General features: G+C 42.4%; 1 protein-coding gene across 1 annotated transcript in view; it reads left to right on the top strand.

Moving 5' to 3' along the window:
• The first annotated feature begins 16,202 nt into the window (after positions 1 to 16,202).
• Positions 16,203 to 20,786, top strand: part of RUG3 (Regulator of chromosome condensation (RCC1) family protein) — a 93,521-nt gene continuing 88,937 nt past the window's right edge. The window contains exon 1 of the mRNA XM_087399811.1: positions 16,203 to 16,928. Coding sequence (XP_087255937.1) covers positions 16,357 to 16,928 — 572 coding nt within the window. The 5' untranslated portion in view covers positions 16,203 to 16,356. The remainder of the gene's footprint in view (positions 16,929 to 20,786) is intronic.

Here is a 20,786-nt window from a genome sequence, read left to right as displayed (position 1 = left end):
AGCATAGCCAAAAAGATTTAACATGTCCCTGCATTGGCTAAATGAGGGTTGCTCCTAAACCTTACATCACTAGAAAAGAGGTATCATAGAATTGCTCGGTGCCTATACTCAAATTATATTAGTGGGTAAACATTGAGTGGGGACGCACACACATCTTGGGTTCAGAAAGAAATATAAACTCAAGCTCTAATGCTCTACCGTAGAGAACATAGATAACGAAAGACCTTGTAGTAGCACACAGAAGCCCAATGAATTTAAAAATCCAAAGTGGCTGGAAACCCAAATGCTAGAGAAAATATAATTTATTGTGCCCAAGCTCTAAAGGTCCAACCTCTATGTTGGATGTGCTAATGACCCAATGCATAAAAAGGGGCATAAGGGCTCATAGCCCTCATAATAGAGAAAAAATAATAATCCACACATAATCTTGAAGTTTCCTCCACTATGTGAATTTCTCGCGTCCAAAATATGAAATTGTAAACAAATTTACAATCCCACTAGGATAGATATAGTAATATGCTACATGTACCCTCGAGCTTTAAGTTTCCAAATCTCCACCTTAGGGTTGCTTACACCCTAGTGCATAGAAACTCACAACCATAGCACAAATGTTAAAGTGATTAATTGCCAATGGGTGGTATTTATATCTCTCTTCATGTGTAACAATAAATGTGACATTGGTTGTAATAATCAGATTTTTTTCAAGTGAGCTAATTTCCCAGTAATAGGCACTAGTTAGCATGATCATGGCCCTAGTCTTGGGGCTAGATAATGTCATAATAACACATGGTCTTGTGATTATGTCAAGACTTGATCATGGAAAACCTTACTTAAAGGAGCCAAATTCTCTCTTTTAGATTTTCATGATTACAAAACCAAATGTGTAATGAATTGCAAGGTGCACAAGTCCTTGATTCCTTACAATGATATGATTAAACAATTTTCATGAGCTAGAACAAGGACAATTAAAATAATAGGAAGGTTGGCCATCACTAATAGAGTGACCCTCTAATCTGACCATCATACCCTCTACTGACTTATATCATTGCTTGGCAAAAGTGATGGGTTATCCTTCCATGTCCAAGGTGTAGTTCCTTGTTTAGTTGTGACACACATCTACAAGACATAAAGTGCAGTGATTTCATTCACACTTGAGGTTTGCTCTCCTTTGCCAATTTCTCAAGGGATTCCTTCCTAGCCCTTCCCATAAAATAGTGTGAACCCATAACCTTTTATGATATCTTTCTACCATTAGGCCACTTCCATTAAACAAATTATGAGATTTCTACTAGAATAGCAAGAACATAAGTTACATTTCTTCAAAAGATACCACCCACTTTGATTTGGACAAAAGCAATTCAAAAGCCTTAGATATGTAGATTATGATTTTTATGATTTGCCTATTGTTTTCACGCAATACTATCTAAAGGCAATCACATACCTTCCTTTTCATAGTTTTCACGCAAGACTATCTAAAGGCAATCACATACCTTCCTTTTCTCCATCCCAAACCTACAAGCTTCTTGACATCTAAACCTCCTACAATTTGAAAGCACTTCTTTCTCTAGCTGTTAATGTCCTTGTTTTCCATGGTCTTTTATGAAGGGTCGTGTTACTAGAGTCTATATAATAACTTGCACCATGATCGTTACCAGAGTCTGTATAATAACTTGCACTAGGTTGGTATGACATTAGTAAATTAACAGTCCATATAATGATTTGCACTAGGTTGGAATAAGATTAGTACTGGGGTATAACAAATTTCAATTACCAAAAAATTCTTGAAGTTATTGTAAGCAAGACATCCTCACATTACCATACAAGAATAAACTAAATCTAGTGCTTTACTTTAGAAAAGACATTCATTCTTGATAGCTTTTGGGTCACTTTTGCCAAGATACAAGTCTAGTCTATAGCCAAGCTACATCTAGCTTTCCGAAAAATCCAAATGGCTAACCCCTTTACAAATCTAATCATGTAGAGAAAGGCTTTTTAAACCTCTTTGGTCTCCATAAAATTGGATGACCCTTCAATGTGATACGTGCGCTTGAGCCAAACCAAATCCTTTGGGGATCACAACATTTCCCCAAACAATGGCATGTGCATCACAATATTGCCTGCCATCTTTCTCAACCCTTTTTGCAATTTTGATGGCCCCTTGAGTTTTGCAAGTTCTAAGCTTGCTTAGCCAATAGGCATTCTGAAGTAGCACCCATTCTCCTCACATTTGTACTTGTGGACCTGTTTGCAAGTATGATGGAATACATGTTGAATATCCCTTTCTTTAAAAGTTCTAAGCTTGCTTATCCAATAGGCATTTTGAAGTAGCACCCATTCTCTTCATGTTGTACTTCTTGCATACATGTCAAACCTCCCATTATTTCTTGGCAAAGTTAGTCTCACAATGTACAAAACTTGTTAGCTCTCCATCCACAATGGTTCACATCAACATATGTAACTTCCTTCATATTTGATGCACATCAACTCTTAAACCCATATGTACCCTATCCTATAAATTGCTTCATTGGTCTCATAAGAAGAAGCTAAACATGGTGCTGACATTTGAATCTTCTTGGCCAAGTACTTATGCCCTCTTTCACGCATATTTGCTATGAACATTTTTGTAGGAATGTCTCTACCCCAAACCTAGGTATTTGTTAGCACATGATAAGAAGTTTGTGACCCTTAACACATGTATAAATTCATTGTTAGGATAAGAAGTGTTAGCATAAGGTATGGTTAGCATTGTTAACATATAGTCGGTTTTGATCTACATAAACCAACCCCCAGAAGCGCCAAGATGGCTATCTTCTGGTCAGTTTTCTAGGCCAACCCTTTGGCCTATATAAGGCCCCATATGCAAGGCCTTTTGGGCTACTGTTGGATGATGCTCATGTGCTATAGATGCCCCCACATGGGCTTGTGGTGATGGCGCAGTGTTCCACGTAGGGTTTGCCCTCTTACAACAAGGTGCTCTCTGCCCCCCCATACCCTATAGTCTCTTGCCCAGTTGTCCCCTCAAATTAGGGGCTCACAAGTGGGGCAATGACATTTCTAGCAGTCATCCTATGCCGAGTGAACACATCATAACGTCCAGGAACACTTCTAAGAGCCCCTCAAGTATTCTTTGAAGGTTGTGCTCGTTAACCTCTAGAATGTAGTTAGGGAATTTGTGAGTCCAAAAGCATCATCTTGAATGGGAATATTCCCCATTCAATGGCAAATGTTGTTTTATGTTGGTCTTTGATGGCAATGAAAGGCTTGATTTCAGTAGTGAGAAAATCCATCAAGGAAACTATGAGCCTCCAAGCTAGCTACTCTTTTGAGCACATGTTCAGGAAATGGAAGTGGGTAATGATATTAACGGTTGCAGCATTAACCTTTAGTTTTGGATCAAATTCTACCTCAATCATTGCTATATCATTGTCTAGTAGAACGGGAACTAGCTTATAAGAACAATGACGTATTAGAGAAACATGATGTTTGGCTTGTGCTGGCAAGTCCAAATGATTCTTGAGTCTTGTTGTGAGTGGGTGGTCCCCGCATCATGCCAAGGCGAGTGTCTGTGTAGCCCTCGGTTGCTTGTATTGATCAAGGCCTTCTAATTAATACAAGTTTCCTTGCATTCTGATTGTTCTATTTGGCATACTTGTGTGTTTACTCATTTCACTCATCTTCACACGATTTTTACCCACACATCACAGATCCTGTTAGTTCATGATGCCCGTTCTATAAGCAAGCACAAGCTTGTAATTTGCGGAGTGCAAGAGAAGGCATCTTCCAACACACTGTGCACACACCAATCACCAAGCACTAGGCACCGAGTAATCTGAGGGTGAGTAGAACCAAGAGTCAACATTTGGTGATCCTGCTTGGGATAGAAGGCTTTGTTGTTCCGAGTGCATAGACAAAACTCCCAAGTAATAGTTCATGCTGATAGGTGACGAGTTACAGTTGTTACTTGGTTGAGCATAGTATTTCAAAAGATATCTCTAAGTGTTGGTCGTTTATCTTAGAATCCTATAGACTTATTTAAAGATGACTGGTGTCTACACTGAGGAGTATTCCTAGGAAACCCTTTGTATCATCTAGGGATGTCTAATATTCGCATAGAGAGAATACAACAATAGGTTGCCAGGAGAGATGAACACCTGCACCGAGGTCACAAAGGATGTCAAGATCTAGGAGATAGAGAGGCTGCAATGAATTATGAACCAAGCATGGATGAGCAGGTGAACCCATATGGTGTGGCTGCAACCCCTTAGCAATGGTTCGATCAATCTAGGCAAAGCACCGATGGGGGACCAAGAGGAACAAGTTTGGCAACGAGAAACCCAAGGAAAGAAAAATATAAAGAGTATGGTCACCATTAAAAATACTATTCCTCAACCTCAAGGAGATACCAATAATAGTAGCCAATGTGGTAATAGAACCTAAGGATGTCTAATATGTTGACAGTGGTAACACTTGGCACACGATCAACCAGCAAGAATGGTACCTACCATTAGATTGGTGAATCCTAGATCATCAATCATAGTTGGAAAGGGTCCAATGAAGAGAAAAAACAACACCAAATAATAACCATTAAGCTGGAAAGCCTAGAAAATGCAAAGTCAGAGTATGCGTCTAGTCTCACTGATACAATATAAAAATAAAATCAAACATGCAGAATGGGTGTCTCTGAGAGTCATTGTAATTAAAAAGAATGGCAAGATCCGAGTGTGTGTAGGCCTTAAAAAAGTTAATGTTGCAACACGTCAATATCATTACCCACTTCCATTTCATGAACATGTGCTCGAAAGAGTAGCTAGCCTGGAGGCTCATAGTTTCCTTGATGGATTTTCTTGCTACTGAAATCAAGCCTTTCATTGTGGTCGAAGACCAACATCAAACAACATATTCCATTGAATGGGGAATATTCTCATTCAAGATGATGCTTTTGGACTCACAAATGCCCCAACTACATTCGAGAGGTTGATGAGCACAACCTTCAAAGAATACTTCAGGGGCTCTTAGAAGTGTTCTTGGACGGTCTATGTGTTCACTCAGCATAGGATGACTGTTAGAAATGTCACTGCCCCACCTATGAGCCCCCAATTTGAGGGGACAAGGGGGCAAGAGACTATAGGGGATGGGGGGGCAAAGAGCACCTTGCTATTGTAAGAGGGCAGCACCTTGCATGGAACACTACGCCATCATCACAAGCCCATGCAGGGGCATCTATAGCACATGAGTGTCAGCCACAATAGCAGCCCAAAAGGCCGTGCATATGGAGCCTTATATAGGCCAAAGGGTTGGCCAAGAAAATTGACTAGAAGACAGCCATCTTGGCCCTTCTGGGGATCGGTTTTTGTAGACTGGAACCGATTGAAAAGTCATCCAGTTCTAGGGGCTAGCTGCCCACCTATATAAACCCCCTCCCCCCACACCCTTCTCATCATCTGCACAAACCAGCCTTGCACAGGCAAGCACGCAGGGAGAGGAGTAGCTTCAGATATTTGTATAGCATCTCTTTGTTGTTTTGTATACTCACGTTGAGCTTTTTTCAGCCCACTATGGAAGAATATATCAAAGTTTGCTATCTTTCTCTCCCCTTCTCTTTGAGTGTTATTTGAGTTGTGATCGAGAGTCTAAGGTGTGAGTGCCTCTATCCTCTATTTCAAACATGGTATCAAAGCAAGGTTTCCAGCTCTAGAACAGAGCTCCTTAGCAAGAAGGCGACTCCAATCAACACTCAGGTTTGCCGGCATGGTCAAGTTCTCTACTACAAATTCATTTTTAAGTTTGCTATTCACTATTACAACAAGGATGGAGGACAAGGATTCTACTGTTGCCTCTTCAGCCCCTTCTCTTCCTTCCTCCTCCTCCAGATTTCTCTCATCCACCATCCCAAACTCTGGAGAGTCAGGGAAACTAGATGGGTCAAACTACCCAATATGGAAGGTGAAAATCTGAAGTCATTTAGTGGCTTGGAAGTTGTGGAAGCTGACAAGGGGGGTGGAGGCAAATCCGAAAGATATGCTGTACAGCAAGGGAAAGATTATCATTCCAATAAATGGAGAGAAGCTTGAAAATTGGGAAGACAGAGATGCCCACTCCCTAGCATTAATCATCGGGACCATGATAGACTATGTTCTTCTACACATCCAAATGGTCGAGACGTTTGTAGAGGCATGGGCTATTCTAAAGGATCTGTATGAACCAGACAACACACCTCATATTCTGCTTCTTCAACATCAAGTGCACAATGTGGATATGAATGAGGCAGACAATGTTCATGACCATTTTACAAAAGTCAAGCTTGCTGCTGCAGTTGTCAGAAGGTAGACTCAAGTCATCTAGCATTGCTACCATTATACAAGCTACCTCACAGTTTCAAGAGTTTTGTGAATACAGTCACTGCAGGATAGAGGATCAAGCCTCTCACCTTGGAGGAGCTTGGCCCTTTACTATTGCAGGAAGAGGCTCAGGAAAAGCTATTTACTCAATCGAACGAGAAGGCTCTTGCGGCAAGGGACAAGCCCGACAAGGGTAAGTTTAAAGACTCCAAGAATAACAACAAGACCAAGGATGCAGAGGAAAAGAGGCAAATGAAGTGCTTCTACTTTGAGAAGCTTGGTCATTTTGCTTAAGAGTGCCGCAAGAAGAAGGCGGACAAGCGAAAGAAGGAGTCCAAGTCCAAGGAGGAGCCAAAGACCAAATCGGCAAACATCATGACCAACGCTCTCTTCATCATCACTGTACTACTTCGCTTATGCAAAAAAGCGAAGGAAAGGAAGGTTGGTACATGGACAGTGGAGCTTCAAAGCACATGTCCAACAAGAAGGAGTGGTTCAAAACCATGGAAGGTATGCATCTTGATTCCAAGGTCACTGTGAAGGATAACCGAACATGCCTTGTGAAGGGTGTTGGTAGTATCCCACTCATCACAGTTGCAAGAAACGAGGAGCTGATTTCTGGTGTATCGTATGCACCGAGTTGATTTCTAGTGTACTGTATGTACCGAACTTATGCAATAACCTTTTATCTGTGAGTTAGATGGACAAGCACAATATGTCGGTCTTATTTGACAAGAGTAAAGTCACTGTCACATCCAAGGAAAATGGAAAGGTGGGGGCTCAAGGAGTCAAGGAGCATGGGCTATATTGGCTCAATGCTCTATTGGTGCATAGATCCAAATTGTGGCATGAGCGGTTCAGTCATGTCAATTATGGCACTCTCATTGAGATGCAAAAGTCAAAGATGGTGGATGGACTTCCATCGATTGCAGGTAATGATCATGTTTGCACAGCTTGCTTGGAGGGCAAGCAACACAGAGAAAAGTTCCCGCAAGAGGTCTCATCACGGGCCAAGAAGCTGCTCGAGTTCGTTCATGCTGACATCTGCGGCCCAATGTCGACAAAATTCATTCGCAGGTTCATAGTATTCTCTTTTAGTTGTAGATGATTTCAGTCACATGATGTGGGTATTCTGCCTGGCCAAGAAGTCTCAAGCTTATGAGAAATTCAAAGATTGGAAGGCTCAGGTAGAGAAGGAGAGTGGGGAGGTAATCAAAGCCTTCCACACCGACAGAGGGGGAGAGTTCACTTCTACCAAGTTCAATGGATTTTGCAAGAAGCATGGGATCAAGAGACAGCTCGCACATCTCAGCAGAACGAAGTTGCTGAGAGGAAGCATAGGACCATCACAAAGACAGCTTTGACCATCAGAGAGATGTTTGACCAATCAGTGAAGGAAAGGAAGGTTGGTATGTGGACAGTGGAGCTTCAAAGCACATGTCCAACAAGAAGAAGTGGTTCAAATCCATGGAAGGTACGCATCCCGATTCCAAGGTCACTATGGGGGATTACAGGACATGCCTGGGATTTAGTGCCCAAACTAACCAACTGGAAGGTCATTGGGACTATATGGGTCTACAAGCTTAAGTTCAAGTCAGATGGAAGCTTGGACAAGTACAAAGCAAGATCGTTGGTGAAAGGCTATGCATAGTCAAAAGGGCTTGACTTCAATGACACCTTCCCCCCCACAGCCAGGATGGTGACCATTTGGACAGTCATTGCCTTGGCTACTCATCACAGTTGGCCTATTTTTCAGATGGGCATCAAGTCTGCATTTTTGAATGGTAACCTAGAGGAGGAGGTATATGTGGCACAACCACCAGGATTTCAGATTCCAAAATCCCCATCAAAAGTCTGCAAATTGAAGAAGCCCTATACGAGCTAAAATAGGCTCCCAGAGCTTGGTACCAATGGATAGATGTTTTCTTTTAGAAGATCGGGCTTCAGCGGAGTCCATCAGAGGCAAATCTTTATCTCTACACAGAGGGGGATTTGCGGCTAGTATATGTGGATGACCTCATCATTATTGGGGATCATACGAAGAAGATTGCTCAAGTCAAGAAACTTCTTATGGAGGAGTTCGAAATGACTGACTTAGGTATACTTCACTACTTTCTTGGGATTGAGGTGAAGCAAGGAAAGAGCAGTATCTTTATTTCATAGGAGTAGTATTGCAGGGAGCTGCTCAAATGCTTTAAGATGGAAAATTGCAAAGCAATAGTGACTCCTGTGGAAACTGGTCTGAAGCTGAGTTTGTGTGATCCATCTCAGCCGGTTGATGCATCACTATATGGACACTTGGTGAGGCTCATTGGGATGCAAGTATGAGGGTGCTAAGGTACTTGAAGGGTACCTGCACCTACGACGTCACTTATACCAGAGGCATTGAGTTGGGAGGTTTCTGTGACATTGATACTGGGAGATCAACCTCTGGATATTGCTTCTTACTCTCATCAAGAGCTGTGTCATGGCTGAGTAAGAAACAACGTACTGCCCCACCCATGAGCCCCCATTTTGAGGGGACAATGGGGCATGAGGCTATAGGGGATGGGGGGGGGGGCAGAGAGCACCTTGCATGGAACACTGCACTAGCATCACGGGCCCATGTGAGGGCATCTACAACACATGAGCATCAGCTAGCAGCAACCCAAAAAGCCCTGCATATGGAGCCTTATATAGGCCAAGGGGTTTGCCCATAAAACTGACTAGAAGGCAACCATCTTGGCCCTTCTGGGGGTCAGTTTTTGTAGACTGGAACCGACTAAAAAGTCAACCAATTTTAGGGACTGGCTACCCACCTATATAAAACCCCTCTCCCCACGCTTCTCCTCATCATCTGCATAGACCATCCTTGCACAGGCAAGCGTGCAAGGAGAGGAGGAGCTTCAAATATTGGTACAACATCTCTTTGTTGTTTTGTACACTCACCGCTTGAGCTTTTGTCAGCCCACTGTTGTGGAAGAATATATCAAAGTTTTGCTATCTTTCTCTCCCCTTCTCTTTGACTGCTACGATCGGCGGGAGTGTGAAGTGTGAGTGATTCTATCCTCTATTTCTAACAATGACCACCTTGGATATTTAAGGCTAGTGTTCGCAAGGTGTCGATGTACAAGACTTCCCTTAACCCCCTCAAATATCAATTTTGGGTAAAACATGGGGTGATATTAGGACATTCTGATAATGCATAACACCATATTCCATATTGTTTAGGAGAACCATATGGTGCATGAGAATCTATAACACAAGATTTTGATAACATGAGCAACATACAACTGACAAAGAATCCCATTTTGTGAAAGCAAAGCACATTGAAGAGCGTTTGATTTCATCTAAGAAAAAGTCCTTCGTGGTAAGATAAATCATGTTCATGTTATGATACAAGAAGAAGTTGCAGATATCTTCACCAAGCCATGCTCCCTAACAAACATATCTAATTCCAACATTAGCTTGGTATTTGTCAAAACCACCGACAAGTTAAGAGAGGGGAGGATTATTAAGTTGTACTTTATGGATAAACTTATGCTGCACTCTATGCAATATTTTGATTTTTTCTTCTTTATTACCTTCGTTGCCATAATGTAACTTCTTTATTTTAAAAATCCCTAACATGATATCTTAGCTATTCTGAGGCTCATGGAAGTCCATTACCACAAAACCACACTTGTTAGGTCAAGCCAAAGGTCTTGATCTTGATATCCCATAGCACTCCTACCGGTTGGAGCTGTAGCTCCATCAGCTAATTTGACCATGAGTTTTTTACTCTCCATTTTAGTTCATCCCCACTTGGCCCAACACTGCTTAGTGAATATGCTTACACAACGCCTCCATCGAAGATTTCCATAGTGTTCTTATCTCGATAAGTACTACATAAGTGTCATCTACCTCCATACTCTATCTTCTCATTGTGTAAAATGATGAGTGATAAGCCAAGTTTGTAAGGACATTGATCTATTATGGTCAAGACTAATAAATCAGTGTTTGTTTTTTGTAGTTTTGACCATTTTGGTTTACCTATTTCCCTTCATGCTCATTAAAGTGAGCATAGATAAAGGGTTGTAAGGGTCTTTGTTTGTAGGCTAAGATGACAACTCTTGAAGGCCCAACATCACCATCTAAAGGCATAGATTCATAGCATTTAGCTTTGTCAGAAGAGAAGACAGTTTCAATTTTATATGGTAAATTGAAAGATACTTCAAATCTAGAGTTGCTTATCCATAGTAATGAAGTATTTACTTTTGAAATATTTTGCCATTATGGTTTTATTATGGTCCCATTCTTTTAACACCTCCATTAAGAGTATAAATTTCCATAAGGAGTTAGCATGATAGAGTACATACAATTGTGTGCACTGTTAATCCACCTATGTGAGCTTTTATGTGGTTTAAGAACGGTAGACATGAAACAATACTTGGCATAAGAAGGAGTAATTCCTCAAGAAAATTAAAAGAGACCAATGAAAGACCAACCCATTATTAATGTCAATGCATTGCACAAAGTCTCCTATGTGTATGTGTGTGTGTGTGTGTGTGTGTGTGTGTGTATGTGTGTGTGTGTGTGTGCGTGCGCACATGCATGAGAGAGAGAGAGAGAGAGACAAATAGAGGTGAACTCCTTCGTGAGCTCGAGATGTCCTGACTGAGCCCCTGGATAAGATCAATTTGCCCCTAAATGAAGTGGGTTTGCTCGTGTATGACATGAGCTAGATCCTAAGTGTATCGAGCCTGCTCTTGTGCAAAGCGATTCAACTCTACCTCTTGCACTCGTATACTATGTACCTCTATGAGTAACTCCATGTTTCTGGTGGATCACCTAGTCCCCATCCCAATAGAAACTGAAAAGGCTAAGGTGCAAAAGTAGGAGGGTTAAGAGTTGACACTTGATTTCTTATGTGGAGATGACTTGTTCATAGTTGTGCGGATATGAGTTTTTGCTTGAGTAAGTAGTTGTGTTGGTGAGATGGACTGATATTAGAGTTGACACTTGTGTTCCTATGTGGATTGAGGTGTACCGATATTAAGAGTTGACACTTGAGTTCCTATGTGGGTATGATTTTTTCAAAAGGGAAACCCCATCGTTTTTTATGTTGTTAGGTTGCATAGGTAGTGTACTGTCTATTATATAGGAGTTCCACTTGTTGGATCCATCCTTCAATTATTGGTGCATGTGTCTTTGTTTCCATTATATATTGTTGGGCCTAATTATTGTTATGTGCCAAAATTCGATTGGGTACAAAGTGGTATACATATCTTTTGTATCAAAACAAATATCCTCCTTGATTGTTTGAATGGAGTGAAAAACATTTTATTGATTTGTCTTTTTCTTTGATATGTCCATGTGGGTATTTTGCCAGTTGGAATTTGATTAAGGAATTGAATTTGGAGTCGTTTTTGACCTTCAATGTTGATTGTTCCTTGGCTTGAGCTCATTGTGGTCAGCATACTATTATAGGCACCTCATTGTTGATTCCAATAGATGGTGTGATCTTTGATAGTGCATGATGTCATTTGTTTGAGTTTAACAAGCTATTTTGCAAGCCTTATATCTTAGTTTCTTGTTCTTCACAACATGTACTAAGTTTGTTCTTTTGATCCTACTCTTGATATAGTTGTTTGAGCTATATCTCACTTACTCATCAACATGTATTAGTTATCCTATTTCCACCCTCCGCCTCTCTATCCTCATTGCAGCTCCCCCCCCAAAGCCTGCTGCAGCTCTTTTCCCCCCCCACGTCCATCTAATCCTCCTCCTACAACTCCCATTAGCCTTCTCCTACCCTACTTGGCCCCTTCTCTACCTAGCTACTCAGCCATTTGCACCCAACCCTTCCATCCGCAGGTTCCCCTTATCACCTACAAGACCACAAAACGGGGCTTTGCTATATAGTATGGCCCAGCTAAAGAGCCCATTGTAGCTACAAAAACAAAAATAACAGAAATTTATTAGTTGCGATGGGGAAAGGGGAAAGAGAGAAGGACACTAACAAAGACAAGGAAGCTAAAAAAGGAAGACAAACCTCAAATGGTACAACTCAAACTTGAAGAAGTCAATAAGCGCTTCAATCAGAGTGGGCTTGGAGTGGATAGCAGGGCAATCCATAAGATCTCCACCTCAGTTATAAGTACAGCCAGAGGTACATTTACATTGACAGTATCCACTTCAGTCCCAGTCACCCATGCCTTAGTCATCCCTCTCATACCCCATTGGGCTCCTCTCATCCATTTCTCAGCCATCTACATTTCTTACTCAGCTCGCTCGATTGCCACCTACCACCTACCCCAACACCACTACTTAAGTAAAAGGCTATAAAAGTTTTAGGAAAATCAAAGTAAACCAACAAGAAAGAAGTTTCATTGGGATAAAATCCCCAATACAATCCTGGTCTTTGAAATAAATAAATATACAAATAATAATAAAGTGGAACTTGGTAAACCTCCATTTGGAGACTGTACCATCAAAAATAATATGGTCCTGTAAACATAGGTCCAGTGATTAGAATTGTGTGGTAAGGACCTTTGAATCCTACAACTAGTAACTTTAAACAATTGGATCGATAGGTAGGGTGCACAAGCACACACACGTTTTCCATAGAGCAAGGTAGATGCACTATAAAACCCCATGAGTATGGGAGAGTATGGGAGGACACAAAAATATCATGCAATCAATTATGTGACGAATGCACAATCCTTAGGTGAATCAATAATTAGATTAAAGGTTTTCTTTAGGTAGCACAAGACACCCAACCAAGCTCCAAGAGTGTAGATGCACATTACACTAAGAGAACAGTGGATGCCATCGATACAAGTCAACAAAAGCAGCAGAAGACACCACACCCAACCAACTCCAAGAGTGCACGTGCACATAGGAAGCTCCTAAGAGCACAATGGATGCTATTAATATAGTCAACAAAAGAAGTAAGAACACTCAATTCAAAGGCATTGACATTGTCAATATCGTTAAGTAGCAGATAATGGTCACCACTAAAAATGTAAATCATAAGCTTCATCATTGAGAGCCTCATCTTAAGCTTCATCATTGATAGCCTCAATCAAATACCAAGACCTTTGGAGCTCTTTGTCTTATGAAACAAAGAAATAAGAGAGCATGCCAACCATTATCAACATGCAAAATCTTATAGACAAGTATTTAGTATTCTCTCAAGTATACAAACTTGTGCCATATGCCACCAAAACTTATTGTGATCCCCAAGATACAAGGAACTTTGGAAGCATTCAACAAAAGACTCAAACAATTAGATATTTCCAAATTGATAGGGTGCTTTAATTCTTCAACAAGATTTGATGGCAACCTAACAGAGACTAAAACAATTCAAAGGCAAGGAATACTATTTTAATAACAACGACATAAAAGAGATAGTAAAGACCAACAATGGACCATTCCCACCCTCATAACTGGAGAGATCCATGGAAAGCACAAGGTGCAAAAACTTCCAAATCCAAGCACTAGATACAAACCATTGGTAATCAAATTGGTCTGGGGGATTTATTAACCTTGCATTGACAAGGGTTAAGAGCCAAGTGCTGTCAACAAGAGATCATTATTTGTGTATGGAGTAGTAGCAAAGTTTTGCTTATAATATCTTGAGGTTGAAAGTATATTTGATAAATATAATAGTATACGTATGGCCAAAACACTCTCTAGAAAAGATATGGACATACTTATCATGGTCCAATGAGAGAAAGTCTAGAATTAGTAAGAGAGAGATGCTCACTTAAAGACCGATGGAAGAAGGATGGAAGAGATATGGATATACTTGTCACAGTCCAATGAGAGAAAGACTAGAATTAGTAAGAGAGATATGCTCTATTTAAGATGATGGAAGAAGGATGAGAACACTATAACTAGGACTTTACTTCCACTTATGTCTAATGGGGTTTACATCAAGATCTTGGATTCCAAAGCCAATTGCATTTTGAGGCTAGAGAGATAAATATTTAGGCTAGAGAGAGAGAGATTAAATCCTTGATACATGTTATGCATAGAGAGAGGAAATAAAGAACATGTATAAATGTATTTGAATGGAATGAAGCTCTGACTCTTTAGGTAGTGCGTTCACTCCACTCTTGTGTTCTTATGCACTCTCAATCTTGGTGCCCATGCTCCCTTGTCGCTATTGACATATGATAACATGTTTAAGGCCTCCAACTCCTACAATCTACCCTCACAACCCTTAATTCTTCGATTAGTCTTCTCAACCCTTAGGATAATAAAGTAAAGGTTTTAAGGGGGGATCCAAACAAGTAATACATGTTTGGAAATTAAGAAACGAGAAGAGAAGGTAGCTTGGTACTTGGCAACCCATAGTCTCCAATTCGTCAAGGCCTATTCATCGTAGATTGAATGCCAGCCACATCATAGCATTCAAGACTTGTAATGGTAATCTGCAGTGCTGGCCATGGACGCCTTGCCCAATTTGATGGCCATTTTTTGTATGAAGTCCTTTTGTTGGGGATGACCACCCTTTCTAATAAAGCTGGCATTTCCCCCGCCCAAAAAAAAAAAAAAGCGTAATCCACACATGCATGTAATGTAAAATTACAAAGTGGCAAGATGTTATGCATGCGTCCCCAATCCTTTGATGGTAGGAAAATGGTTGTTGTTCCACTTTGCTTGCTCAAAAAAAGGGATCATAGCTATATTGGACTTGGAGGAATTTTGAATCCATCTTGAAAATAACAGTGCACAAAATGGGAGGCTCTCAGCATGGTTTATGATATGACCAAGTACCTCTACTATCAATTGGGAAGCAAGTTTATAATCATTATGGATCATTAGGCTCTTAAATACTTATTGAATAAACCCACTCTCGAGGGAAGATTAAACAAATGGATCCTCCTTCCAAGAATTTGAATTTGACATTGTGGTATGCACTGGAAGTTACATCAACCTACTGACCACTCATCCAGGATAACTTCGAGGGGATGATGTCCATTAAAAGGAAGCTTGAAAAGTCCAACTCAATCAACAATTACAATTGAAAATTCACAAAGGAGAATTCGATTCTCCACTATAGCATTCCTCTTTATTCGTTTCCAAAGACGATTACCCAAACCCTTTTTTTCCACATATGATGGAACATCAACCAGTAGCTATGCATTTAGTTTTGGTAGTGGCATGGTGACTTGGAGTAGTAAGAAGCAACCAACTATTGTTGAGTACAGAGGTGCAACAATGGCTGCATGTGACACAAAGGAGTCACATTGTATTGTGACAATATGTAGCACTCAGCTGGCACAACCTGGTGTATCAAAGCACATAGAAGTCCATTATTGTTATGTGAGGGAGAAGGTCCTTGCTGGAGAGATTGATTTGTTATATGTTAGGATAGTCAAAGGGTGCACCCGCCCATGGTTTGTTAACTAAAAGGCTGCATGTGACACAAAGGAGTCACATTGTATTGTGACAATATGTAGCACTCAGCTGGCACAACCTGGTGTATCAAAGCACATAGAAGTCCATTATTGTTATGTGAGGGAGAAGGTCCTTGCTGGAGAGATTGATTTGTTATATGTTAGGATAGTTAGGGGTGCACTAGCCCATGGTCTGTTAACTAAAAGGGGAGGAGACGATCCATCTGGATGCCCTACCATTTGGATTCATGTTAAGCCATGCTAATTCCCCTCTCAACTAGGCATACAGACAATTCTAGTGCCAAGGCCCTATGGAGATAGATGACCATTTGAAAGATGGCATCAACCTAGAGCAGCGTCATGCCAAACTTTACCTCGCTGATTTGGTGGGGGACATAGGATTTGCTCTGGATCATCCTAGATCCCATCATCACCTACAACGTCTCAAAACGTCGCCAACTCAGTCTCATTGATAGATCCACCCCCCCAAGGGTGTTGCGTACATGGCCGTGAGTCTCACTAGTGTGTCCTCTAGTGCCTAAGGTACCCAAGCCACAAACCTTTTAATTGACCCCAAAACACCGGGGCTTTGGGTTTAAGAACTCAACATCGCCGTTTTGAGGAGAGCTCTACTCGGGAGGCCAACGACCATGAGAAGATACAGGAATGCTGCCGCTGGACTTCTCCAGCTTGGATTTCGCAGGAGTTGGTATGCATTTTGCACATCCTCCGGCTCCAATGGCGATACTTCTGATGATGCTACGCTGGAAATCTGGGCCTGGGGCAAGGGGGACGCAGGACAGCTGGGTGCCGGCGACGACAGCAACCGCAAGTCCCCCCACTTAATCGCTCTTATGGAAGTTCCTCAGAGTTTGCAATTAGCTCCTATGCAGGGCTTGGTTGGAGAGGTGCCTCTAGCTCTCAGTCCTAGCAGAGCTGCAGTACCCAACAACAATGGGCTTACCGACGGTGTTGAGACTTCTAAAAATCTTGACGCCCACTTTGCCAATTTGGGCGTATCCTGCGGTTTGTTTCATTCTGCAATGTTGGTAGATGGAGAACTGTGGACATGGGGTAAGGGCGAGGCTGGACGGTTGGGCCTTGGATCGGAGCAACCAAAGTACAGTCCTACTTCTAATCCTCATCTCGAGCCTGTGCGGGGCGTTGCTCTTGGAGGACTGCATTCTGCTGCAGTTACTCAAGATGGTGGACTTTACACATGGTAATTCTGAATTTGTGATATTACTTGCCTCGTAGCTCATCCATTTTTTGGTTGATCGGTTACTTGCTCCTTTTCTCCTTGCTGCGACCTTATTCATCTTCCAATGTCAACCTTGTCTTTGGGCACTCATACACGTCCAAGGTGGCCTTGCGCGCCACGTAATGCAATGCCAAAGTTTTGTAATTCTAGTAGTCAACCTTCTTCTTGGGTACTCACACACGTCCAAGGTGGGCCTCGCATAAATGCAATAGCAAAATTTGATAGTTTTGCCTGCTAAAGGTTATTGTGTCCATCACAAACAACAATGGTTGCACAAAGAAACCGATTTATGCAATACAAACTTGATGACACCGAAATGAATGTGCGTGCATGTGCACGCGTGTGAGAGAGAGAGAGAGAGAGAGAGAGAGAGAGATTAACGTCTTCACGAGCCTATGAGACAAGTTACAACCAAAATAGTATCTTATACAAGCCACTACGTGCTGATGCAAGGGCACTTTAGGGCCCTTGTCACATGCACCCTTGCACTTGGGTGCAAAGTGACACACTGGCTACATCGACAAGTGCGTAATAGTTACCTAATAGGAGATTTTGTCTTATTTGTGAGCTTTTGTCCAGGGACAGTCAGGCACAAGCTACGGAAGTCAGTCTCTCAGCCTTAGGTCAAGTCAGAAGATCAGTCCTTGTTCACTAGTACCCACTGGAGAACTGTAGGGTAGTGTTTCCGTCTTAGGTTTAGGGATAAGTTTAGGTTCAGCCTAGGATAGGAGCCCTTTTGGGTCTCCTCAGGGCTGGAACAAGTGAAGAGAATGGCAGGGGAAGGGCTGCCTTTTTAGGCTACCTTGCACCCCTCCCTGCTGCCATTATGGGGCCTAGGGCTGCCATTTATGGGGCCTAGGGCTGCCTTTATGGGGCCAGCCAACCAGCCCCAAAAGCCCTATAAATAGGGGGCCTCCAGGCCTTCTTTCCTCATTCAGTTCTCCCAGCACTTCAGCCTCCTACAGCTCCTCCTCAGCCCCCTCTGAACAGCCTGACACTCACCCCCATTGGCCCTCTGACCAGCCTTAGCCTTTGGCATCAGTTCAGCCTCTGGGAAGGTGTTCACGCAGCGCATCAGACGGGGAGTCGGGACAGCGAACGGAGTAAGGTTTGGGGTTTATTTCAGCAGCTCTTTTCAGTTATCTCTTACAGTTTTACACAGCTCATTCTCAGCTCTTTATTTCAGTCATCTCTCAGCTCTCTTATAGGATCAGCTTTCACTCTCTCACTCACGCAGTAACCCTGCATTCCGGTGGACAGCACAAGCCTCTCCCTTGCCTTGCTGAAGCATCCTACATCATCAATGTATAGCATCAAGGTCTTGGTATTGGTCGGCGTTGCCTCTCAAGTCTTTGGGTCTGCTCTACATGTACACAACGAGCTCTTCGTAAGCGTGTTCCGTGCTCTCTCGAAGAGTGTTCTTTGTATTTCTCAGTTCTCCAAGTGTAAAGCAAATTCTCCCTTGATTAGGGGAGGGGGCCCTTATTGGGTACAGGGACCCAATCGGTTGTCGACTCTACTCTCTTTCTACTCTCATCTCCTTTCTCTCTCTATGGTGTACAATGCTAATTCCTCGCTAAAGGTTTAAAGAAGGTCTTGTTGTGAGTTACACGATTAGATTACCGTTGCACGTTACAGCCCTTGCTGAGGGAGGTGTTAGAATTATAGATATAATTCAGCAGTGACCAATGTCATATAATAAGCTAGTTAGGGGCACTTTTCCCTCTTTAAGAGGTTTTTCCCCCTAACCGTAGTTAGTTCACTAACTATGGTTAGTGACTACTAAGGTTTTGTCACTAGAACAAAACCTTATCTCTCACTCATTGAGTTGTACTTTTTACACTCTTCTATTGCAACTCAGCTTTCAGCTTCCAAGCTTCCAGCTCTCACTCTCTCTTGCTCTCTCTCACTCACCATTCTCTCACAGTGCCATGGTAGTCCTCTGATGGGAAATGAAAATATCTTGTATATGTTTGCGAGAGAGAGAGAGAGAGAGAGAGAGAGAGAAATTTTATTAGAGTCTTCGGAAGACCGATGGGTCTATGAGACTGAAAGAAAACCTGATACAAATCACAGTAAGGGTGGAGCTATTGAAACGAGCATCATCACCCGTGCTGAATCCTAAGTCTGATCATACATAATCAAATACATTTGGATGTAACAATGAAAAGAAAAGGATTGGAGCGAAGCGGAATCCTCCGTATGTCATGTCGCCCTAGCTGGTGCATATCCAGTGATGGGATGTTGGCGCTCGTCAAGGGATGCCGTGCATCTCGGTCTCCTGGACGAGGCTCGACGCAAGACGAGAGCCACCGTGACTCCCGTGGGACGTATCCCGGGTCTAAACAATGACGAGAGGTCCCCCAGAGTGATCTGTGTTTCCCCTCGATGTCTCGTGTGTCGTGCTGCGGTCGTTGGGTCGGGGTCTCTGTCACGTCTGTGGCTAGAGATTGGACGATCAATGTCACTCGATGGGAAGAACTCTGTGATCCTGCTCTGAGAGGTGTCTGATGATGTGGCCAAGCCCCGTCGCCTGAGTAAGTACTCTTTGTGTCGGACCCCCTCGTGAATGAAGGCTGCGAGGCATCTTTGATCTGAGTAGGCGAGGAATCTGGAAAGGAGTCTGGATCCGTCTCTGAAGAGGCAGTGGTAGCGACCTCGGATCTTGTAGTACATCGGGCACCTGAAAATAAAATGCTCCTCCGACTCAACCTCATGACAGTCGCACAATATGCATAAGCGATGCTTCCTAGGAATCCCCTCTGCTTTGCTGCTCTTTATGCGGAGGCGGTGTGATGATACCCGAAACTGTCCGGTGGAGATCCGTAGTGAGTGAGGCATATGAAGCTCAGTGTACACCGGTGGTGTGATGAATCCCTCCTCCGAAATACGAAGACAGTAATCTCTATAGAAACTCAGCTTCACTGGAAGCTCCCTCGGCTCCAACCAGGTCCTAAAGGTGTGTAGCTACAGGAGATCCTCTCGAATGACCTGGTTGGTGTGTGGCCCGATCGGGATGGTGGGTGGGAGTACCGGTGGGGCATCTAAACTGTATTGAAAAGGAGGTATCCTATCGATGTGGAACCCTAGTCTCACAAACCATCTGTGAGTCCGTGCATACCAGCATCGCTCGTCTCCCTCTGCTGCCAACCTCTTGGAGGAATCGATTTCAAACTCAACTTTTTCATGACCATCCTTACTAGATCTAGGTGAATATGATCCTCTAACATGGAAAAATAGTTTTTGACACCATGCAGTTCTAGATAAACAATGAGCAAAAGAGGAAGTTAAGTCTAAGGAAGCAAAGGAATTCAGAATTTCCAAAATCTTGACATCCTAATATGTAACCCATCATGGAAGAAGTGGAAAGCTTGGAACTACTTGGATTTTTGGGGGCAAGAGCCCTTGTAGATGGTGATATAGTCTCAAGAGCCCTTGTAGATAGTGATATAGTCTCTCTACTAGCAGCCATGACCCACTGGTAGAGTTAGGGAATAGAAAGTCAAACGTTCTTGGAACATACTAACACCAAGGGCTTGTTGTCACTTTGAATATACAAATTAGGATCTGATCAAGATGTTTGTTAAGGACTATAATCCTAGCCATATGGGCCCATCTTGCAACTTGTGGAAGGGATCTCAAAGATGTCAATTCTTATAACTTTGATAAGTGGCATGGAAGGGAACTAAAAGCTGTCATCTCTCATAATCTTGGTAAGGCACATTGATCGGGCCAAAGAAGATGACCCCCAAGTAAGTGTATGAGGATACGATCTCAACTGGTGACCCATCGAAAGTAAAAGTAAATTGCTTCCGTTGC

This window comes from Dipteris shenzhenensis, chromosome 28 (assembly GCF_047967505.1).
Source record: "Dipteris shenzhenensis isolate YYH24624 ecotype China chromosome 28, Dip_SZ_1.0, whole genome shotgun sequence".
In the NCBI taxonomy this organism is placed as follows: domain Eukaryota; kingdom Viridiplantae; phylum Streptophyta; class Polypodiopsida; order Gleicheniales; family Dipteridaceae; genus Dipteris; species Dipteris shenzhenensis.
This window is presented reverse-complemented; position numbering and strand designations above follow the sequence as displayed.